Source organism: Cordyceps javanica, chromosome 3 (assembly GCF_051103115.1).
Source record: "Cordyceps javanica chromosome 3, complete sequence".
Taxonomy (NCBI): Eukaryota; Fungi; Ascomycota; class Sordariomycetes; order Hypocreales; family Cordycipitaceae; genus Cordyceps; species Cordyceps javanica.
In genome coordinates this window covers 4525216-4548827 of record NC_139297.1, presented here as the reverse complement: position 1 = coordinate 4548827, position 23612 = coordinate 4525216, and the positions used below count along the sequence as shown (strand labels likewise).

At 53.5% G+C, this 23612-nt stretch overlaps 7 protein-coding genes across 7 annotated transcripts; 2 read left to right on the top strand and 5 right to left on the bottom strand.

Annotated features, from left to right (window-relative positions):
- Positions 1-6437: 6437 nt before the first annotated feature.
- On the bottom strand, positions 6438-8898 carry V2A60_005558 (kinase-like domain-containing protein; the record flags this gene model as incomplete). The annotated part of the gene is made up of 6 exons (XM_083256868.1): positions 6438-7436; positions 7488-7897; positions 7949-8345; positions 8412-8561; positions 8615-8696; positions 8753-8898. 6 exons carry the CDS (start codon positions 8896-8898, stop codon positions 6438-6440), a joined length of 2184 nt encoding a protein of 727 aa, XP_083112994.1.
- A 1533-nt stretch (positions 8899-10431) lies between these two features.
- Positions 10432-11069, top strand: V2A60_005557 (TRAPP subunit BET5; the record flags this gene model as incomplete). Its single annotated transcript, XM_083256867.1, has 3 exons — positions 10432-10468; positions 10549-10887; positions 10966-11069. The coding sequence occupies 3 exons, from the start codon at positions 10432-10434 to the stop codon at positions 11067-11069; spliced, it is 480 nt and encodes a 159-aa protein (XP_083112993.1).
- Positions 11070-11788: 719 nt separating this feature from the next.
- On the bottom strand, positions 11789-12124 carry V2A60_005556 (uncharacterized protein; the record flags this gene model as incomplete). The annotated part of the gene is made up of 1 exon (XM_083256866.1): positions 11789-12124. The coding sequence occupies one exon, from the start codon at positions 12122-12124 to the stop codon at positions 11789-11791; it is 336 nt and encodes a 111-aa protein (XP_083112992.1).
- Positions 12125-12368: 244 nt separating this feature from the next.
- V2A60_005555 (uncharacterized protein) lies at positions 12369-12599 on the top strand (the record flags this gene model as incomplete). Its single annotated transcript, XM_083256865.1, has 1 exon — positions 12369-12599. The coding sequence occupies one exon, from the start codon at positions 12369-12371 to the stop codon at positions 12597-12599; it is 231 nt and encodes a 76-aa protein (XP_083112991.1).
- A 658-nt stretch (positions 12600-13257) lies between these two features.
- Positions 13258-15064, bottom strand: V2A60_005554 (plasma-membrane choline transporter-domain-containing protein; the record flags this gene model as incomplete). The annotated part of the gene is made up of 3 exons (XM_083256864.1): positions 13258-13578; positions 13635-14654; positions 14741-15064. 3 exons carry the CDS (start codon positions 15062-15064, stop codon positions 13258-13260), a joined length of 1665 nt encoding a protein of 554 aa, XP_083112990.1.
- A 2569-nt stretch (positions 15065-17633) lies between these two features.
- Positions 17634-19481, bottom strand: V2A60_005553 (phosphatidylinositol-specific phospholipase C domain-containing protein; the record flags this gene model as incomplete). Its single annotated transcript, XM_083256863.1, has 1 exon — positions 17634-19481. One exon carries the CDS (start codon positions 19479-19481, stop codon positions 17634-17636), a length of 1848 nt encoding a protein of 615 aa, XP_083112989.1.
- Positions 19482-21096: 1615 nt separating this feature from the next.
- On the bottom strand, positions 21097-23309 carry V2A60_005552 (M3 family metallopeptidase; the record flags this gene model as incomplete). The annotated part of the gene is made up of 3 exons (XM_083256862.1): positions 21097-21364; positions 21429-22522; positions 22578-23309. The coding sequence occupies 3 exons, from the start codon at positions 23307-23309 to the stop codon at positions 21097-21099; spliced, it is 2094 nt and encodes a 697-aa protein (XP_083112988.1).
- Between the last annotated feature and the right edge of the window lie 303 nt (positions 23310-23612).

Below are 23612 nucleotides of genomic sequence, written 5' to 3'. Positions count from 1 at the left end.
CTCCGAACCGCCCCGCCACAGTCTACCCACCCACCTACGCTATCCATCTCATACCACTTGACCACTAACTGTACGGCGGAGTAAATGCCCACTGTAGGGCAAATTGCAGCACCCACCAAGCCCTGCCGCAGCCACCGCTGCGGCGCTGCCCACGGCCCCGACAACGCCTGCGCCTCTGCCAAATTAACTTGCCTGCCACTGTTTACTTTATAGGAGGCGGAGGAGTAATTGAGCCACACAGCGCCTCGCCAGACTCCGACAACATTAGCCAGTTCCGTCGGTACCTGCCTAACTACCCATCTACCACACTGATAAGTAGTACTTACTGGTTAACTTACCTAGGTAGGTACTTGCCTACTAACCAAATTACTGGTGCGAGTATTGACAGGCACCTACTTCTGACTCTGCCTCACACCCGCCAAGACCCTCAGTGCGTCGTCGTCAAACACACAGCAAACGCATCCCACCGCACTGCCCTCGCCTCTCGCCTCTCGCTTCTCTCCTTCATTCGCTCACAGACCACTACATGCATGTCTCGTGCAGCAAAATCACCCTCCCTTTATCGGTTGAGAAAACTCTCCCCAATAGCCTTGCACGCCAAGACTCGCGCCTCAACACCGGACCGGACCTCGCTTTCCGCATACCAGACAGATTCCTTGCCCTACTCAGTGCTTCTCTCAACTGTGCTCTGCCCATGTTGCATTGCGCTTACCCGACATAAAAAAATGAGGAAAAAAGCCCTGAGTCATCCAAGCTTGATTCAAAGACGTGCTCATCTTGTTCCTCTAGTCGGTACATTCATCTTTCATCGGGCCTAGCAACAGATGGAAGCCGACGGTCCCAACCGCTCCAAGACAACTCTCACTCGGTCCCCGCGGCTTACACCCGGCGAGCTACGCTTGCTCCCTCCAGCATCCAACCATGTATTCTCCATCCCACCAAACTCAAGTGCGCAACTCATCACCCAGTCCCTAGGTAGTGCACCCCACGCCGTTGGTACCAGCCCGTCATCGTGCCCATATGGTTTGGTGCCGTCTCGTGCCGGCTCTGACACATCGTGGCAACATACGGATCTCATCTCTCCAACGTATACATAACCACGCCATCTCTCCAATGTCGGGCCTTCTGCGCCAGTACCATGGTTATTATTAGCTACGACTGTCTCACTGTGGCCTGTTTGGAACCATTCTCTGGCATGGCCTACCGACTTACACCCGCTGACAGTGCTAGACATGCAGAGCGGCCTGCCTGCATAACCCCGATTTCGTGCCCTTTGCTGTCTTACACGCCGCCTCGCCAACCCAATAATCAGAGTTGAAATGTTTCGGACCCGGCTGGTCGGGTCCTTTCCACTGGCGCCGTTACCTCGATGTCTCCCCCTGCCCTGTTACGGTAGCCTGGAGGCCCTGCCTCCGAGTCTAGGCTCCTGTCGGTTGTTTCGGCCAAGCTCGTTAGACGCAGCTGGGGTCCTCGATTCATTATTGACCGCGATGCGGCAATGGGCCTAGACTCTGCTAGACTCCTCAACAGAAATTTTGCAGAAAAGGAGATTGTGTACTGGTAGCCATCTTGGCGCGGAAACTCGCCAGCTCCTTCTGCTCCAGGGAGCAGACATTTTCCTGACAGATCAGCATCTACGTCTTCCGCTAAAGGGGAGAAAAACGATTCAATTGTAGCCAATGGCACCGAAGTAGCAACACGAGAGGGCTGGAGGCGCTTGCAAAATGGTGCTAGCAGCCTCAGCGACGTCACCACGCGGGGCATGCGGCATATTCTGCGAGGCGAGGCAGGACAACAGCCCATCCTCCACCACCCATCACAAATGCAAATGCAGCCTCTGGTTCGTATTGTCCTTGGCGTGCTGTAGCATTCCTACATCGATAGCTGCAATTTGCTGTCCTCCAAACGACACCATGCTGATATGTACACCAACGCTTGCTGCTCTGAGTCGAGATTCGGCCTGGTATCATTTGTGGCTCTCCATGCGCTACTATAAACGCCATACGAGGGTAAATATTGAGCTGACAGCCGAACCAAAGCATACACTGTCCGTTCCCTCCAACCCCCTAACAGGTAGCTCTGCAACTGGTAACTACTTACGCAGGTTGTCAGGCTAGGGTAAAGACGGGTGGATATGACGAGATGGATACCAGATGGAGCCAAGACCAGACCCTGCCAGACTGGTAAGTAAGCTGGATCAGTGTGAATGAAATGAAGCGATCGGCTTAATTTCTCAAAAATAGAGGCAATGGCATACTGGTAGATTCAAGGCCGCTGACCGCCTGTGGCATCCTCCATCTCCCTCGGACTAGCTCCAGAAGGGAGACTTCGTGGCAAGTCGCCTCGCTGCTGTTCGTTTCATCGCAGCACTCGGAACAGCTGACTTGACGCCTCCTCGTCGATCAAGAAACAGCTCGCTAGCATTTGCTGCTCCTCATTTGCAGACCTACAAACAATCTCCTCTCACTTGTTCAGGGTACTTGCCCTACGCCTTAGCCCCCAATCAACTCGGGTCCGTTTTTCACACTTGGCACTAAACTATGACAGAACAACCATTTGATGTACCTGAGCCCAGAGGCCACTGCGGTCCAATATCAGACCGGGGAGCCACCAGGACGCCGTTCATTCTGCCACTAGCCGTCTCCTCTGGTGTGTGCCAAGTGCCTCCCACGGCCTAGCTTCTCCAAGTGACCCTCCAGCGTTCAACCCCGCCGCCGTGGCCTGTGTCCGCATCGGCTTGTTTTGCCGTCTTGGCTTGTTCCATGGCTTTGTATTTTAGGGCACTGGGTTTCAAAACGCCACCGCCTTGCAGGTTTGTCCCTCGGCAACTGCGCCATTGCGAGCAGTAATGTGCGGCTGTACTTGAGGCTGGTTCCCCCACAACCATGCAAGGCGCGCGCCCGTTTCGCGTCGTCGAAACTGGCCCTGCGGCGCCAGTCTTAAATGAAGGCCAAGATATGCGAGGCTGATTCGCTGTTCCCTGTTGCACCGTATCCTGCTTTGTTGTGTGGCGTCTGTAGCCTCATGCCATGGTTGCCCACAATCTAACTGAATGTTGCCGTGGCCACGATGGAGAGCCAAGCGCATCCGCCACGGTCAGAAACAGCCTTTGAAAGCTTTCTATCATACATGCACAGTCTCTACTCTGTAAGCTGACTACAGTTCTGTTTAAGCTTGCTTGAGCCGTTTCGAACAGTAGCATGCCCGTGCGGGAGATTGCCACTTTGGCCAGAGGTAGTTACCTCTTTCATTGCGACTCTGTGCTACAATCTGATGCACTTGTCGGCATGATTTCTGTGCCACAAAGCAGGGCCTCTTTGCATATGAGACACATTGACCGCGCGGCGTGCGTCACAATGCGCAACACTGCATTGCGTGTAAGTGAAAAGTCTTACTGGCGGCATTGGCCATGACAGCGACGTGGTTTGCCGTGGCATCGTATCGCAGCAATAACCGTGTCGCAGAGAGCTCATTCGAGGAAAGAGAGACACAGATGCGCACTACTTCCCGATGACCTTCCGCGTTAGGATGGCTGATCTACATGGACTATATGCCAAAGGCGGATTGCCCTGCTACTTTTGGGTGGATGGGGCACAACGTGTTTTCCTACCAGCAGCTTCATGAGTACTCATAAATGGCGCAGAATGCAAATCCCTATCGCCACAGAAAGCCATCTCACCTATCGGCCAACAACCAAAAAGAGCTAGTAGGTGATGGGAAGCAGACGCCGAGCCTGTCTTGCGTCCCCGCACTGTATCAAGCACACACGACACATCATCTGGCCCGCCCCTCACCTTGTGCCAAAGGCCAGCCAAGGACGCTACGTCAGCACGCACGAGTCGGGCAATGCTGGAAAACGGAGCCTTTCGAACAAAGGGGAAAAGAAAGGCCAAAACCCCGCCCCCGATAACTTTACTGGGCGGCCGGCTTTCTCTACTTTTGGTTGGAGCGTACGGCGCGCGGTACCCGAGGGCTGCAAGCGGACTCTCAAGAGCCCGAGAACCGGGATGTGCACAACTGCGTAAAAATGCTTACACATGATTACACCAAAATAACGGCCTTTTCTAAGCATTAGAAGTGGAACACCATTCAACCATCTCCCACATCTCGTCATGGTGTATTATTGCATTTTCTGCCTTACATCGTCGTCAGCACGATCCGCTACAACCATCTCTCATGTAATTGCTCTCTGCTATATCGCAGAGGAGGTCGTTGCCTCTGCCTCGAGTAGAAATTGTGGGGTTCTCGATCCATCTGCTCCGTACTTACCGTGCGAACGAATAAGAAAACAAAACCCAAGACTTGTGTTCTCTCCAACTTTCCAAGCACATGACCGAACTTGTGGGAATACGGGTTCTAAGTACGTTACTGAGTAAAGAGAAACGCCAAGACTCAGCAGTGGAGAATTATTCCCGGTTTTGCTAGTAGTTGGTTTCTTTTCAAGTGGTGACAAGGCGGACTTCCATCGTGGACAGCCGGTAAGTACGGGATATCTGACCCTTTCCCGGTCCCCCCTCTTCGCCATCACAGATCTACCCCCTATATTCCGTACCACAGCCAACAGCACACACCCTGCCTCTCGGGCCTGTGATTGCTTCCACGAGTTGCTGCCCAGACTTTCCGAACACCGTGAACCCTGGTACATCAACATGCCATTCTTTCTGCCCAAATTCTGCCACCCCTTTGGCGAGAAGAGGAAGTATTGAACTGGGGTCCACTCTCCAGGGCGCTCAAAGCAACATTCCCCATTACACAAGCATGTGCGCAGTTATGCCTGCCGTGGGGACTGGCAGTACCGCTGGCAGTGCCGCTGGCGGGTATGCAGGGACTCGCCGCTGAGCAAGCAGGAGGAGAGAGAGGGGGGGGGGGGGGGTTCAATGGAGAGGAAGCGGCGGCAAAACACGAGTAGCTTGGAATGTCCATGCCCCGGGGCAGAAATGCCCCAATCTTGCTCCTTGAATATAAAGGCAAAAGACCATCTCCATAATTAACCCAGCGGGCTCTCCCACGTTCCTTGAAACCATTTTCTAGCCCGGCGTAACCGGCTGTCTCTTCCGGGACAGGGCGCATGCCCCAGTATCCCACGACGACCCCAGGGTAGAGATTGGCAAGTGCGGAGCTAATAAAGAAGCGAAGACAACCACCAAGGTTCGACAAAAGGTGAATCAGTATCCGGGATGAAAATTGAGAGGTAGACAGAATGAACGAACCCAGCGAAGCTGCATTCACTCCACAAATCTCGGAACAGCTCATCATCACATTACATCACGTAACGAGTAAAGACACATTCACTATGAGAGATATAAATAAAACCCTCGCACAAGCGGCAGGAAAGGAAAAACCACGCAAATGTGTGTGGTGGCTAGGATGTAGAGGCAGGGTATCTAAGCACGAAGGAGAACAAGATATATACAAGAAAAAAGAAAAAAGAAAAAGAAAAGCAATATACACAGAAATAAACACCCCTGGCTAGTTCCCGCAGGACACGCATTGCCGCGGACAAAAGCCCAGCCTTACCCGTGGTCTCGCCCGTGCTCCTCAGTGGCCAACAGCCTGGACGGCAGCCTGGCATGGAGGGCAGATGGATGGAAGCAAGGCAAGGCAACATGAAGATCAAACAAGAAGGGAGGCGGAAACAAGACAAGCAAAAAAAAAAAAAAGTCTAAAAGAGACCAATCGTACCAAGGGTCCTCACCGACAATTTCCTTTTCCCCATCTCCGGCCAGGCAAAGCCTCGTTCTGATATTGCTTCGGGAGCAGCTGCGATGCCCGCCGGACTCACGGCCTATGGATGAGAGAAGGAAGGAAAACAAAAGAGAGATAAGAAGAGAGAAAGCCCCTATTCGTTGATCGCGGTTTCGAAATATCTCGGCCCCGCCCGTCATTTGTACTGTCCCCGAGCTCCCCTTCGGAGCTGGTCAGTCCGGATTGACAGTTAAAACGATGAGAGAGCTTGTGCTATCGTATATAGTCACCCCTCATTCCTCACACCCACCCCGTCCCTTTTTGTTCCTTCTCATGCAGTGTAACATGCAGTTCCACACTCCGGATGATGGCCAGTTGGTGCAAGGGGTAAAGGGGAAGGCTCGAAGCAGGCAATCCCCGAGAGAGAGAGAGACCGGGGAGGATGACATGGCACAGACTTCTCTGCAAAGCTCTCACGAGCGAGGTTGGTGTTCTGGGTATAGACTCTAAAAAGGACGAAACACGAAAGGTGCAGAGTTCAGGACGAGGAGACAAAAAAAAGAGAGTCTGGCGACCCAAATGTCGCACACAAACGGTGTCGGTGCTCTGTCTAGCGGTCACAGGGTCCAGGTGGCGCTCGCCGTGATCCGTGTGTTGACTACCGTGCGACCTGTTTGTGTAGCCTCTGCCACCGTTTCGTTCTTTTCTTGTTCGTCGAGTGAAAATTTTTGGCCGCTTTTGCTTCCCCTCTTTCAAGTTGACGTGGCAGCTTTGCGTGCAGCTATCACAGCGGCGCCGCTGCCCGCCTCCGCCTCTGCGACTAGCTGTGGCTCACCGGCAGCGTCGTTCCTGTGCTCAGCAGTGTCGACTTTGCCATCGTCACCGCCGCCGTCGTCTTCGGCGGCGCTGGTCTGGGCCTCGACGGGTGCCACGAGAGTGCTGACGCTGTCGGTTCTCAGGGTCGTGGGCTGGGCGGCCAGCGGCGGGTCCGCAAGGCCAATCTTGGCGACGAGCTTGGCCAGCTTGGTCGTCGAGGGCGAGGTGAAGTGCTCGTGGAGGTTGGCGCGCGTCTCGCGCATCTGCTCGCGCATGGCCGTCGGAGAAAAGATGCTGCTCTCGACAATGTTGCCCAACGACTTGAAGTGGTCCGTCTCCTTGACGAATCTGGTGAGGTACATGATGGGCCGCGCCGCCGACGAGCCCGCGTCCAGTCGGTCGTTGATGGCCTGCTCGTAGGCCCGGTCGTAGATGTTGTAATCGACGGCGCTCGGCGAGTCTGCCACCACGTCGTCCGTCGACTCGTCATCCAGGTAAAAGGCATGCCGTGAGCTTGTGCCGATGCCAAGATACAGCGGCTCCTGGTCGCTGATATTCTTGGCATGACCCTTGCCGGTGGCACTGTCATCGTCGTTGTCGCCGCCGTCGCTGACGTCGCTGATGTGCGTTCGTCTGCTCAGCACTTCGCGACGCTGGGCGAGGAGCGCCTCGATTTCTTCCGCGCGTGCCTTCTCTTCCGCCGGGTCAAACGTGCCCTCCTCGATTTCGTCCGCCACGCCCGGGGTTGCGGCCCGTCGTTCGGATAGGAGCGACTTGAACTTGGAAATGGCCTTGAGCACACAGAGCACGTTGTCCATCTTCCTTGTGAACGCGCGACTGATTTCAAGGTCGTTGGGCGGTTCCACCTTGTGCGCGCAATTTTCTTCCTTGGAAAGTAGAGTGTCTACGCCATTCTTGGTGATCCATTGGTGTTCCTGCGTCAAGTCAGTAGCCTTCTGCAAGCTGCAAGGGGGAAAAATACTTACTCGAAGCTCCGCTATTGTGATGCGCTGTTCAGGGTCTTTCTCAAGGAGCCTTTTCATGATGTCGGCAAACGCAGGATCTTCGTCTTCTGAAATTTTGGGCTGTTCGGTCCGGATCGCCTCGTACATGTCCAGCACGCTGACGCGATTAAAGGGAATCTTGCCGTAGCGGAAGCAGTACAAACATACACCCATGGACCAAATGTCGGTGGCTGTGCCCGAAACCTCGCCATGCGAACTGCACAGCTCCGGCGCGAGGAATGCAGGAGACCCGGCTGACTTTTTGACCTTCATTCCGTCGGGTTTCTCGAACATTTCCGAGACGCCAAAGTCACTAACTTTGAGGGTGTCATCTGCTGCCACAAGGAGATTATCTGGCTTGATGTCGCGGTGAATGATGGATTGCGAGTGGACTATCATGTCAGCGCCGGATCTTTAGTTTTGAGATGACATGTAGAACCTACGGTATTCAATGGCGAGAATGAGATCACGAAAGTAATAGCGGCATATGTCGTCGCTATACGGATCCGCGTGGTCGTCAAGCCCCACCTTCATGACAACGCCCTTTTTGCACATTTCGAGAACCATGTAGAGCGAATCCTCAGCCGGGTCATCGAGCACCTCGATGAGCTGTACAAGATTGGGGTGGTCGAGCTTCTTCATGATGGCCACTTCTTCCCTGATGAGGTGCAGGGCATCGTCTTTCTCGCCGGGCTGCTCTCCCCCAAGCTGCGGCGTCAAGACCTCGCCGTTGCTGCGGGCTCGCAAAGGTTGCCGTCTGGGACGGCCCTGAGGCCCACGGCGTAGAATTTGGGATTGCGCGCGCTTACGCAGGCGCGATTTGGAGAATTCCTTGATAGCCTAGTTGAAGTTAGCTGGCAACCATCTTGATATTAAAAGCATCAGTCGCGTGTGCAAGAAGCGTACATATTCGGTGCCAAACTGGTCAGTGGCAAGGTGGACGGCACCATAGGAGCCGCGGCCGACTTCCTCAATGATAGTGTACTGGTTGATCTTGTGATAGGTCCTGCCGTCATCCTCGTCGCTTGCGTACTCGACACGAGCATCCAAGGTTTCCTGTCTGGTCAGCTGGGGATCAATGGCTGGCGTTGCGGGTCACAGATACATGCCTTGACCTCGCGATGAGCGCTCGGCTGCCGTTTATGCTGCCTCAGAGGGCTCTGAAAGTTTTGCAGCCCGGGAGGATCGGAGCTTTGGGAGAATGAGGTCGTCAGCGATGCCGCTAATGCAAGGTGTAGTTGACGTACGCGTTGGTCGCCAAGGGTGGCCGCTCAGGCAGCAACGAGGAGGATAAGTCGTGGGCCGAGTCACAAGTCAACGGCAGAGCTGGTTCACTCTGTGGCGTGTCGATGGTGGGCGCCGGGGGCGGAATGGCGACAGATGGGCTGTCCATGCTTCTGGTAGGGCTTGTAGCAGTTGCGACTCGTCTGCGCACGGGAGGCGAGGTGTGCGGAAGCGCGGAGAGGAAGCGAACAGAAAGGAGGTTATCGCGGCCAAGTCCTGGGTGGTGTCAAAAGGTGGTGCGCGAGCGCGCACACAGTGTGCTTTATTATTAGCTGCGACTGTTCAGCCGGTCAGCAGAGAGGGGTTGTCAGTCTCGGATAGGAGCTATCGCCAGCCGGCACAGGAGGTGGGGATGAAGTTGCGTCGAGGCGGCTCATTAAATGAAATTGAATGCAGTAAGAAGAGGGTTTACCTTTGACGATGGGAGGGGAAAAGAAGAAGAAGAGAAGAAAGGAAAAAAGGGAAAAAGACGTTGGAAGCGTTATGCCATGCTGTGGGATGGGTTTCTGTGAATGGCAAGAGGAATTAATACAGTATGTTTGGTCCTAGTATCGCGCCAGAGGCTGGGCTGGTTGGCTGTCTGGCTGTCTGGCTCCAGGCCAAGCCTTTCCATTTAGGTTAGTAGTTATAGGTATTGGTAGGTAGTAGGTACCTAGTGCGTGCCACTGGGCTGAGACTTGGTGGTGTGGGTGGAGAGTTAGTACCTAGGTGGTATAGTGATTCGCTTCCCCCGGCCAGTCCTTGCCGGAACAATCTCTGCATGAAAGATGGCCGCTAAGAAATGCTGTTGGCTGAGAAGCGTTATTGACCGGGTGGATTTTCTCGGGTCAAAGTGGTCTGCGAACCGGGGCGTTTTGGATTCGTCTAGCCCGTACGTGTTATTGGGTAAACACTAAGCAGCTGTATTATTATAAGTCATGAACGATGATGCGCAGGCATGGATCCCCCGGCATTCGCAAAATCAGCATGCCCATCCATGTATTATATCGCAGAAAATTTGGGCCATGAAGAGTTCTTTTTTCGAGGCCAAGAGATGCGATGAACAGAAGAAACGGAACCAAATGAACAAGAAGAAAAAGGAAAAGAAGAAAAGGAAAAGAAGAAAAGGAAAAAAGAAAAGAGAAAAAAAGAACCGTAAAAATACTTGTGGTCGTGTGGTGCTATACCGATCTCATGCATCTCCAGATCGCTCTACTATGTCTTTGGTCCTGCAACTTGTACTATGCACACAAGCCTCCAAGTCCAATTGCGTGATGACAGAATGGAAACAGTAGTCTTGATCACCCATTTAAGAAGAAAAAAAACCAAGCTCAACCTTTTTTTATTATTCTTTACGTCCTTTTCAGGGCAACGGTCAAGTACACGTCAAGCCTCTGCCCCTCCACTGCGCCACGCTGGCCCGCCGCCGCCACAACTCGCTCTGCCACGGCCGCCACACCTCCAGGCCAAGCTCCGTCATGCGACGACTCCCATCCTCCTGCACGAATCAACCAGCCTCCGATAGCACTCGTACATTGCCCTTTATTAGCCCCAGCACCACGCGACTGATGAGAAACGAACTGTCCTCTGCATTCCCTCGAGGCCGATACCAACCAATATACCGCCGCGCCCGCTTGGCCCCCCTATCCTCCCCCCCGCCATCATGACCGTCTACTCCTTCTACATCTTCGACCGCCACAGTACGCACACTCTGCCGGCGTGCTCCACGCCTCTTTATACCGTCGCTGCACATGACTGACGTGCAATCCTTCCTTCCCAGCCGAATGTATCTACTCCAAGTCCTGGCTGCCCGCCTCCGTCAGCCGTCCTAATTCCAGCACCGGGGCCCCGGCGACGACAGCGGCGGTCACCACGCCAGCGCACGCCTCTTCCTCGGACGACGCGAAGCTCATCTTTGGAACCATATTTTCTCTCCGCAACATGGCCCGCAAGCTCGGCGGCGACGACGACGCCTTCATCAGCTTCCGCACGGGGCAGTACAAGCTGCACTACTACGAAACCCCCGCCAACCTGCGATTCGTTCTCCTAACCGACACGGCGGCGCCGAGCATGCGCAACGTTCTGCACCAAATATACATCAATCTCTGGGTTGAATATGGTTAGTCTTTTTTGTGGCCAGTTGACACCCACTCGCTGCTAAGGGTTACTCGTGTGCTAACGAGCAATCGCCTTTTAGTGGTAAAGAACCCCTTGGCGCCGGTCGAGCACAAAGGCGGCGATGGGGTCCATAATGAGCTATTTGAGCTTGGCTTGGACCAGTTCATTCGCGGATTGATGTGATTTTTTGAGAGCCAGGTGCGAGTGCACATATACCCGCGTCTTGCCATCTCCATACACGAGAGATGTCGGTTATCCAAGGGCCTGACACAAGACAAATCTCTGCCAGTCTGGGCAACGTAATGAAAGGCGGCGGGGTTTCCACCGCGCACAGCCAAGCATTATACACTCAATTGAGGACAAAGATCGCCGGATAGTTCTCTGCTACAAAGACTACCAGGGAAAATACCTGAGTAATTCACCTGCCATCTCCAAACAGCCCTGGCCATATCACGAAGCTATCCGGAAATGCTCGTGCGCTGGCGAGAAGCTCAACGACAGAAACTTTATACTTGGCGTCAAGATTGAACTGTCGCAAGAAAGAATAGAGGAGAAACGTGTGCCCATTCATTGGCACTAATAAACATTGCGTTCACCGACTAGGACCAGTATCCAGATTGCTCAGTTCTAGTGTTGGTCCGTCACCTCTTAATTACTACAGCAATGAAGCTGAGCTGGCAACCCTTTGTGTGAGATTTCATAATAGCTGTGTTCGTGGCCGACGCCTGGTCATTAGTTGCTACAAGCGCCCATTCTGTTTTATGCCTCCTTGGAAACAGACACAGTCCATGTAGCTTGTAGCAAAAGACAAAGTCGCCTCTGCTTTGGTAAAATAGTGATGTAGCCCGCCCCGAGGTGGCTAAAGTTGAGATGTACGAGTTATTATACAGTAAAAAAAAAAGTCACGGACGATGCGCCGCCCAGTACTCATCTGCTCCTTTTCGCACGTCCCTTGGCCGTTCTCGCCGCCTTGACCGGCCGCTCCGGCCGCTCGTCGTCGTCGGCCCTCCTCCTGTTCGCCATGCGCTCGCGCTCGTCCTCGTCCACGCCCCCGCTGCAGGATGCCCGAAGAACTCGTCCTCGGTAATGGTCTCGAGCTCGAGCTCGTTGATCACCTGCAGCTTTCCTGGGCCCCCCGCGCGGTCGCCGAGCACAACGTAGTCGGGTGTCCCTCGAGCTTGGTCACGACGTCGGGCGCCGTACTTGCTGGCCGTCGCTATGGACGTGACGCGGTCCATGGCGGCAAAGGGTGCCGGTGAAGAGCAACTTGACGCCGGGCCATGCAGTCGGGCCGGCCCCGGGGGATTGTCTTGCGGCTGGCGGGGTTGAGGGCCGCCTTGATGCTGCCGGACTTGCTCGTCTTTTTTTCGGGGCTGGCTTGGCCCTCGCCCCGGGCGCGATGGGCGATGCCTCCGCGTCCTCGTCCTTGTCCTCATCCTCCCCGCCACCCTCGTCCTCCCCGCCGCCGGCGTCCGCCCATCGATGCTGGGTGTTGTCCAGGGGCCGCTCGGCAGTCTCCCGCGTGCTGGCCTTGTTCAGAGAGAGCTTATAGACGCACATCTCAACGGCAACACGGCCGTTCGAACCGCCGTCCAGCTGACCTGCGACGACGTCAGCGGCCCGTGTACAACGGGCCGAATGGGTTCACGCACCTCTGTACAAGCCCTCCTCGTCGAGATTGTCCTCAAAGCTCTACTCATCGCGGTCGCCTAGGGGGTTTCATCGGTCGGCAATGCGCCTCATCAATTCTTTGGCGGCCTTGTTTGCGACATCCCTATCGTCGTAGACTTCGGGCTCTTGTAGACCCTCCTTGTCATGATCATCATCCCAAACAAACGTAGTAATGACATAAGAGTCCACGCGCAGGTGCCATTCTCACCAGCACTCGAGTCTCATGCGCAATTTGACCGACTTTTCTTCCCGCCCTTTGCGCAACAAGAGAAAGAGGTTGGTGGTGCGGCTTGTAGGAACAAAACAGGCTCTCTCTCCCCGTTCGTTGTGCCTGCCTGTAGCGCCCCCACACATGAACAGGCACAGCACACAAACGTCTAACGCGACTTGGCGTTCATGAGTATTCATTGTTTAGTGAGTGGTCATGGATTCTCCTACGTGATCAATCAATATCCGGCAAAATGTCAAGTTGACAAAGAAATGTGTAATTAGTAAGGCTACAGCCCGAATTAATCGCTGAAACACAGCGCATGGTCAATCCACCAGAAAAAAACCACAGGGCAACAGGTCCATTCGATCCTCCGATTGAGGAAGGGGGTATTTCGACCTCATCAACACTCCACGCACGATTCTTCCAAACATTGGACACACACAATCCTAAACTCTTCGACGTCTTCCATTTACAACTGGCACTCACCATTTACCGGTCGTAAATAACTTCCTGGACACGAGGGTACAGCCGGACCATCTCCTGGTATAGCTCGGGATGGTCGCGGACCATGACCTGGGGATCCCAGCCGGCGGCGACAAAGATCGTCTCGATACCACTGGAGATGGGGGTAGTGAAAATATTGGCAATCTGGAAGCCAATGAGGAAAGCAAAGGCCAAGACGACAGGGGTGAAGCCGCCCCCCCTGTTGTAAGCTGGGTTGGTGATCTGGAGATAGATGTATGCTAGCAGAGCGCAAGCGTAGCCAACGAACAGGGCGCCAAAGGAGAGGACGGGGCCAATGAGACATTCCTGAGAAGCGAGTTAGTCAACCGAGGCTAAGGGATCGGTACAGAGAATAATCTTACGTTGACGAGTGCGTCGATACCACGATCCTTGATCATCTTCCAAGTGTCCTTGGCTGCAGCAATGTACTTCTTGCCGTACAAAGCGATGTGAGCGTAAGCATATCGGTTCACAAATTCCACAGCCCACTCGATGATGCCAAGGAGGCACTGCAGAACACAGAAGAAGGCCATGCCAACGAAGCCACCGATACCACCGTCTTGACCCGACTGCTGCCGGGCGACAGAGCAGAGCTGGCGAAGGAACTGGATGATGGCAACGATCAGACTGCCAAACGCGATGGATCCGAAGCTATAAGTCAGGGCACGCTTTGCGGAGCTGCGGGTGGCGTCTTTGGGGAAATTGTGCACAGCAAAGTACCAAGCGCCGTAGACACCGCAAATGATGGTGTGAATGGTGTTTTTTAGCCACTCGGTAATCCAATACATGGCGAAAGTTATGAAGACAATCAGTCCAATGACGGTTCCTTTGCTACAATTGCTTCCGTTGGGGCCGCAGTGGGGGTTGTTTGGCGAAGGCTGCCATCGAACGTAGACGCCGACCATAGTAGCAGAAAACCACGCGCCGAGGGCAGTTGCCAGAAGACCACCGACGATGCTGACAATGTAGACATGACCGTACTTCTTGCTGACATCGATGCTAGTACGAAGCATAAGAGCCGAAAAGGGAATTCGAGGAATCCACGTCCAAAAGGCAAAGGCGGTAAAGACGGCAAAAATGAGGAACACGATGCCGGCAGACCAGTACTTCTTGTACAAATAGTAGATGGCAGTGCCGAAGGCAAAGATCAAGTTGAGAATGCCAGTCACCCAAATGAAGGCCTTGGGGAATGTGCGAGCGAGACCGAGATAGGCGATCGAAAGGACAAAGGCAGAGCCAAGGGCACAGGCGAAGAGGATCAGCGTGTTGGAGTTGATGGAGAAGGAATTGTCGTCATAGATGCCCTTGCCGGGACGGCCAGATGCATAGCCGCGAAGCGCAATGACGGAGACGGCGACATAGCCAGCGAATACGAGGAGAAGCTAGACATTGGAGAAAATCGTGTCAGTATGCAAACACCAAGCCGTATGTTGCACAGGGGCGGTGTGCGCGAGCAAGGAAGACGTACGAGAATACCGGCCCACAAGTCATTGTACTTGGGCTTCTCAATCTTGAAAGCCTGGTCGAATCCGTACTTCTCGTCGTTGGACTGAGGAGGGTTGTAGCTGTAGGGCGGAGGAGCGCTGTAATTGTAGCCGCCCTGGTCGTAGCCTCCATTATTCTGCGGCGGCGGAGGCGGCTGCTGCTGCTGCTGCCATTGCCCCTGGTCGTATTGCTGCTGACCGTACTGAGGTTGGCCATACTGTTGTTGACCGTATTGCTGCTGGCCGTACTGCTGCTGACCGTATTGCGGCTGGCCATACTGCTGCTGGCCGTGGTATTGGTCACCCATGGTGGGCGGCTGTGTTTTCGTCGCGATGAGATGCCCGGGGGGGACGCGCGCGTGGTGGCTGTGCCTGGATATAATCAATCGAGGTAGGGCTGGTGTTCGCCGAGGCGGGTTTTAAAGTGCGCCCTAGGCAGTAAGAATATAATGAATGACGAGAAAAGGAAAGACTGATGCTTGTGCAAGAGAAGAACGAAGAAAGAAAGGCAAAATCAGCGGGGGCGGGAGGAAGCGCTCGGCGAAACAGGTAGAGGCAGTGCTGGAATGCCAAGTCCCAAGGACAGCAGTTTGTTGCTGGGCGGCTGCGGGACAAGTAGTTGCTACCAGGATTAGTGTCACAAGAAACCTCACACGTCGGACCTCAATTAGCTTGGCGTGCGGCTTTTGTCCTTTCTGACACTCTGTTCTCCCCCCCCCTCAGTGGATTATGAGTAGCACTGCGGATCCTCTGGACCTTTTCCCTCTCTCGCCAAAGCTTCTCGAGAGAGCCGGGACCGAATCAATGGATGCGGGTGCCGAAGAGGATCAACAGTGCGCAAGCTATTGACTGGTTGTTTGTTTCCATAGCTCTGGATTAGCTTCCGAGCTAAGGTTCTGTGGTGGACATCATCGGCCTACGCAGGGCCAGCCTTGACCGACGTGTTGAACTCGGGAGCGCGCTGTTGTGGGCCTCTACGATAGATTGCCGGGCACCGGAAATTGGCTGGTCGCTTGGAACCACCCACAATTCTCAGTGGTGAGGTCATCCAGATGCCATTTTCAGCTGATGTGGTGGTAATGGCTTGGTTTGCCCGATCGACTGCGTGACGGGATACATGGTCCAGCGCAGGGTGGTTTCTCCCCGATCGATCCGTATCGCTTCCTAGAACAATCATATCAGACTTTTTTGCCGGGAAAGAATTATTATGCAATGTGCTAACATGTACTATTCAGCTCTGTTCGCAGTATGCTTTTGGCCAAAGCCTTACCTAGGTAAAGACATGTCGTCCCAGCAATTCCACCATGCTCCACACTCAGCTGCGCAGGACATTGGCTTTATTATACTTTGCTAGTGGTCTCTCAGGGGTAAACTTGGCTGTCGCACGGTCAAGGTACATTTAATACGGAGCCAGCACTCTTTCGTGCCCAAAGAGGACGAAGAAGATAAAAGAAATCGAAGCGCGATGATATTATTATGGATAATAGCTGTGCCTTGTATTTGATGGCCTTGAACGGCAAACGGCAACCCATGGGGGCCGCCGGTCACGTAAGCAGATTGGAGTCCGGCGGTCCGGCTGTCTCCCACCGGAACTGACCCAGCAAGCCGATTTTGCGACTTGAATACCTTACCGTCGTCAAAATTACCGCCGATACACATGCACAAAGAATTTCTGCTATCAGAATTTGACCGCCTGGTTGGTGAGGGCTTGGTCTTGTACGATGACAAACAGACAGTCATCCGCCAGCAGGATGGTGGCTTAACTGTACGTGATGATGACGCAAAACCACACCTCTGTTTCTTCGTCCGTGCACTACAGATGATATTGACAGTTGCCAGTTCCAATTCGTACTCACGGATGCTCTCAGCAAGAAACCAACGGCTGCTACCGCAGGGGAACAACCCAAAGAGCTCCTCGAAAAGCGAGTGCGCCCTGGAAGCGACATTGACACGAATGGCTATGAAGTTGCCGAGGTTGGCAGTTCTCACCTTTTAGTTGCCAACAAATTCTGCTATGCGCGACCACATTACTTGCTTTTGACCAAGGATGGCTACCAGCGCCAGTATGAACCGCTCAACAGATCGGATCTGACTGCTGCTTGGGCTCTGCTCTCCAGCCGCGGCAATGACAAATTCGCCATCTTTTTCAATTGCGGGAAAGGGGCAGGATATAGCAGGCTGCATAAGCATATGCAACTAATACCAACCCCATCCGGCATATTTGCATCTTTCCTAGACTCAGAGGACGGTGCAGAGCCGAGTGTTCCTTTTCAGTGGGCTTACCACCGATGCTCAGATTCCAGTTTTGCATCAGTTGACAAAGTTGTCGATGCCTATCACAGCCTGTTGAAGCAAGCTACCTCGGCTATAGCAACATGCCAAGGGTACGAGGCAGACGAATTCCCGGGAGCTGCCTGCTCTCATAACGTCATCATGACTACAAGATGGATTGTTGTGATTCCGCGTCGTCGACCTTCCGTAAGAGCGGAAGCAGGGGCAAATGCAATGGGGATGCTCGGATACATAGCTGTCTCATCGCAAGCGGATATTGACAATTGGACAGAACAAGGACTCTGCAACGTACTTCGTCAGCTGGGCGTGCCTAGATAATGACCCTGCCTCGGCAAGCTTTGGCGAGACAGAGGAGCCACGGCACATACGAAAAGGAGCCACACCTTGGCGGATTTCACTTGAGAAAAAAATAGCGATATCGACGCTGTTTATATAGAGACAAGATACCAGCAGGCATAGAGCTACACAAGCGTAGATAGTTTAGAGGGTATATATGCAATCCTATTTCATTGGCTATGGCCCGCCATAGTTGTCTATTTACACAAAAAGATGAGAATGTATCTCATTGAAAAACCTCTGAAATGCTCAGAATAGTGGGTTGACTGTATCTTGAGCCACGATTGTTCCGTTGAGGAAGACTGTGCCACTCTTCAGAACTGGTACACGACCAGGGTGAGTGTCATTGGCAGGCTCGTCGACAACGGTTCCATTCTCGAATATGATACCATTCCACGTGGGTATGGTTTCCCCTGGCTTTGGCTTGCAACTAGATTGTACGCTGAGCATGGATGCTCCCTCTCTGGGCAGGAGCGGCGACCGCTGCTTGTTAATGTCGCAGTTTTCGCTAATCATGTATAGGTTCATTCCGATAGCCAAAGTGTACATCTCGGCGCTGAGCTGATCCCAAGAGTGACGGCCATCGACAACAATGCCAATGTAATCGACTAGCGCAACAGTCGGGAAAGTCTCGGGGCTCATGTTGTTCAAGCCCATCCAGTACAGGGCCGGGTTTGTGGGTTGAATGGCTATCTGCTCAATCGTGAGGGCCGTGGTCGTGAACGGGTCAGCACTGACGATCCACTGGCCGATGAGGAACTGATCGTTGTTGAAATCTCCGGATCGGCCGACCGTCTTCCATTTTGTTGTCTGATCGTTGGCAACCTTTTCGGTGTCGGCTAGATTGGACCAGTTATCCCAAACCTCTAGCATTTCCGTCCTGTAAATGCCGTCTGCGATTGAATCGTGAGGGACGTCATCCTTTAAATTTCCAGTGTCGAGCAAAAATAAGACACAGCCTTGGCCTCCGTTCTGGTCCATGAAGTAGGAAGCCTTTTGCTTGTTGAATTTGGTATTCGGGTCAAGATTACCGCAGCGGTTGTTGACACCTCTGAGCTTGCCAAAGAACTCGTTGACCATATCAGCTGTCCAGTAGATCGGGCCGAAGCTTGGGATGTTGCGGATACCAATCAAGTACCGAACTCTGAAGAAGACAATCTCTCCAGGATTCTCCGCGGTGAACTGGTTGACTTCTCGAATGACTTCGTCAAGGGCCTCTCCAGAGTTGCCAATAGCAACATCGGCCTTCTCATTGTTGACATGGAGTATCCAGTATCCATACTCGCTGGTATCCGTCGTATTGTGGACAGTTCCTACACGGAGATCAAAGAGACGTGATCCAGTACGCAGCTGATCGTAGATTGTGAGGCCCTGAGTCTGTGTGTTGGGAGAAGAGCCAAGAGAGGCTAGATTGTCGCTGATTCGGCTCATTCCCGCATCATGCGTACCAGGTAGAAACAGGTGCTGGACCTGACGATCCTTGATCACGTCGTAAATGCCTTTCATCCAGTTGCCAGGGCCGTGGCGTAGTGATGCTGTGAAGCCGTATGTATCACTACCGGTGATTACAAGCGTCACCGGAGACTCCTTTCCAGGATCGGAATATTCACGCTGTCCGAGGCCCATGGCGCTCAAGTCAAAAACTGTCCGACGCGGGTAGTCGTCGGGAATGTGAGTGGTTGCGCGAACCATGAACCTCTTGTTGGTTCCCTGGATGGAATAGTACGCTTCGCCGTTGTCGTCGACGTGATTTTTGCCAGCTTTGGAGGTGTACTTGGCGATATTTTGCCGCGAGCGGCCTTGAGGAATGTCATCCCAGTCGAAAATGTCCATCTGGTATGAATGGGTTGCCCCCTTATCCAAGACAAAGCGGTGAGGCGTGAGGTTGACAATGGTGATGTACTGCTTGGCCGGGAAGCCCACCTTGCCGAAGGGAATGAGTCCCCATGGCTGGTAGCTACCGGCTCGAGGCACTTCTGTACTGTAGGTCCTGTCCTCTTTCCTGCAGCTGTTGTCCCTGACAGAAAGGTCTTGGCCACTGACGAGCACGAAGCTGCAAAGGCTGGCGACAAGCGCGGATAGCGCGAGGTTTCTCATGGTGGTGATGTGCTTGATCGAATCTGTAATCTAGCAGAAACAGCGAAGCCACAAAACGAGAGATTGGTCCTCATGAGCTGTATATATATATATATATATATAGCTACGTAGATAGGATCCCAAAGCATCACATGGCCAAGGAGACGGGATTCCTCTTCGTGCGCACGAAGGGCCGCAGCTCTATAAAAGACCACCAAGCAACCACGGGGCTGACAGGGCCGCATGAACGGGCGGGATAGCTGCCCAGAATTTGGCAGATGAGAGCCAGAAGTGCCAATGCGTGCGCGCCATTGCAACCATGAAATTTACGGAACCCTGCAGGTTCATGGCGGGCAAATAGCCGTTCCAGGGGCGTGGTCAGCATGGAATGCCAGACGGTTCCTGGAGCGTGACTGGTGCACGCTAGAACGGGCGAGGGCGCCACCTGAACGTCTCATCATGGGCGGGACTTTGGGGGCGGGCATCAAGTGACGCCGAGTCGGGTCCGTCAGACGACAGAATCATCGCTCTCAGATTCTGCGGCGCCGACTAACTAGCAGATGGTGGAAGCTCTGTTGTGGTTGGAGCGTTGACAGTTGGCGCATGGCTCAAACTCACCGGGTTTAGTTGGCATGGAGCTGGTATGATATTAGAACATTCTGCGCATCAGTCATCACCGTGTCGCATGAGTCTCAGTAGTTTCTCGAGTTGTCTAACAAGTCGTCCAAGTCTCGCCGGCACAGGCCGCCTCCCTTGCCGTGTGTGGCTTGTCAGCCAGAGTCCGATTTCTCTGCAAGTTGATCCTGGATCAGGAAACTCTCTCTCTGTTCTCTCCACCGTGTTTTCTTCTTCTGACTTGCAGCTCTTAGTTTCCCCGCACGGTGGCGCTATACCCTTGCAGCCAATCTCTGGCCAGAAGAGGCCGCTTCCCGTCCTGGCAGGGGCCGTAGTGGGCTGAACTCACGGTTCGCCCGTGCATGCTCAACGTCTTATAGGCCAACGTGGTTACTGTATCGATGATAAAGTTGAGCACATAGCGCTGGTCCCGACAAGGAAAAAAAGAAAAAAAAAAGTTGACAAGTGAGAGGCGGCGTGCAGGGAGAGGCGTAGCAGCAACGAACAGATGTCGGTGAACTAAACTAGAGTAGAAACGAATTTGATGGACCTGAACTTCATTCCGTCATGCCCCCTGTCATGCAGCTAGAAATAATGGCGTACTGGTACTTTAAGCCACCGGCAGACGCGCACATGGTGTATTCAGCACTACTCAACATGTGATGGGTTGGGTAACAACCAATCAACGCAGGTGGTGAGCGCTCTGCAGGAGAGGTCTCAGAGCAGAAATGAGATGCTCTGTGGGAAAAGGCTCATCTGATAGAATGGGACCTCTTGGACCAACCTTTTGGGGCCAGGCATAGGCTCTCGATAGATAGCTTGGCACAATTTGGTGCGTTTCCTCCTGGCAAAGTACATATGTGGACCAAGCCTGTAATCCAATACCGCTGTCACCTGAGCGCTTTCATGTTCACTAATATAGAATAACGTGGCCTGTTTGAAAAAGTGTTATTGACAAGTTGAGGTCTCCCTCCGCCAGCGCCCGTATTAAGCCATCATTAGAGTTTGGTGCAGGTGGCAATCATGCGAGACCCCTGTCTACGAAGAAGGCCTTTGGGTTCGGCTCGCGACCAAGAAAATCGGACAGGTACTCTAGTTCATCCATCGTGCCGCCGCGTTCCAGGACGGTGTGGCGGTACCGCCGACCCTGAGCTTTACTCATCGGATCTTGCTTGAACGCCGAGTGAAACATGTCTGCCGAGAAGACCTCTGAAAAGAGGTACCCGTAATAACCGGCATCATAGCCTGTAATGAAATGGTCAATGGTTAAATACCCATGACCCCATTCCCTGTAAGTACAGTGTTAGTCACTGGAGCCTTGTGCGGTTCGGCAATCACGCGCTTTTCACCCACATTCCCATCTCCTCAGGGCCGTGGAGCCCAGTGAGCTCCGTCCTCAGCTCGTTCCATAATCTGCAGCAGTTGATCGCCTTGACGTGCTCCTGCGACTCGCCAGAGTGAACGGCCATGTCGAAGAGCGCGGTGTGGATGCTGTCCCTCGCCGACAGCGCTGCGTTCATGTTCTTCGCTGCCAGCAGCCCGGCAATCATTTCGTCTGGGATCGGCTCGCCCGTGTCCCAGCGGCCGGAGAGCCGTCTGAGCACGCTCGGCGTCCAGCACCAGTTCTCGAGCATCTGCGACGGCGCCTCCAAGAAGTCGCCCTCCACGTCTCGCGCCCGTGCAAATGTAGATTTGGCGGCCAGCGTGTGGATCGCATGGCCGAGCTCGTGGAAGATGGTCACCACGTCGTCGTGCTTGAGGAGCGCCGGCTTGGTGGAGCTAGGCTTGGGAAGGTTGCAAAGCAGTACCGTCGACGGGTAGAAATCACTGCCATCCTCGTTCGTGAAGCCCGACTGGAGGGTGAAGCACGCGTCGTGGCTGTACTTGTTATCGCGTGATTGCAAATCGAGGTACAGGTAGCCACAGAATCCGCCACCTGCCTCGTCATCATTCCAGACACTGTATATGATGGCATCGGGATGCCAGGCAATATCCTCTGACTTTCCTGTTGGGCTGATTCTCGCGCGCGCAGCTTCGTCCAGCTGCATAAAGACAAAGCCGAACAGCTCTGCGAAGATATCGAGCATAGCGTTGAAAGTCGGTTCTGCGGGAAAGTACTGTGACGCTGCTACCTCGTCAACATTGAACTCTTCCATGCGCCGTACACGGCTGTAGAAGAGCTTGTCCCAAAAGTATAGCTTTCCGTCGAATGGGGCACCCCGCCCCTCGCAGTCTTTCTTTTTATAGTCAAGAAGAGTAGCAATATCATCTTTAACGCCCTCTTCCGTTAAGGCCCTAATATTCTGGAGCATGGTGTTAACTCTTGCAGGAGTCTTTGCCATACGAACGCTGATTTTAAACTCAGCATGGCTCCTGAATCCAACTAGTCTCGCGGCTTCGTCGCGCAATTCTATAATCTTCTGGAACAGCGGAGCATTCACATTAGCCTGAGGGGAATATTAGCAACGAAACTCGTCGTCATAGGGTGTGGTCTGGACTTACTCTATTGACCACCGCCAGCATATATGTCTTTCTTGTAGCCTCGTGTATCGCGTATGTGTAAAGAGGGATCAAGTGGTCGTATTTGAATGTGACCTTGACTCTACCTTCATTTTCACCCGAGCCCTGCTCTAATGTACCGATCTCAAGGCTATCCTCAGGGATTCCCTCAAGATCTTCGGGTCGAAACCACACACCGTCAGTGTCTTCGTCGAGAACCTTCTGTGCAAGCAGACAGAGACTGCTTATCTCTTTTTGAGCCTCCTTGAAGCGTTCACGATCAGGGCCAGTGGGTAGTAAAAGGCCATTCTGAACATTTCTCTGCCATTCTTTCTCAAGAAGGTGAAGGCTTTCTGCATCCAGCCCCTGGCTGTGCCGGGTGGCGTACGCGGCATCGACGAGGGCAAAGAGGTCTTCGCGTGTATTGCATTCAATGTCAAACTCATCAATGAGTTCCTCAACCTCGCGAGAGGCTTTCCTAAGCGTAGGGTCGGGAGATGCAAGCTGATAAAATCCATTCACCCACTTTACTTTGTCGGCGTCGTTCTCACTTTGGAGAATTGGTTTCATCACCGTGTCAAATGTAGCGGTAGCGGGGGTCACTTCCTCGACTATTTTGTTGAGAACCGCTCGATGCCGATCAAGAATGCCATTAATGGTGGCGAGTACCGCCTGGGCTGTGCCATTGAAAAGAGGAGGGGGCTGAGGAGGGCTCCTGTATTTGCCGGAGTCCATGGTGCGATTCTATGAAAGATGCAAATGGGGCCTGCAGTCTCTTGACATTCCTCGACAGTGATGAGCTGCCGATATATAGTAGACTGAGAACTTGGGCAAAGCCCCCGCGCTGCGAGATCATGGCGCTACAAACAAGGCTGTGTGATGCAACTCGGCAGTGCCCGAGTCTGTACAGTCTGACGACAAGCCTTTCTGCAATACATGTGGGGCTACAGCTGCTTGAGCAAGATTGAGTTGACTCATACATGAGTTAAATAAGCAATTGCACAAGTTCTTTCTCCGAGAAAGCACTTGCTCAACTTG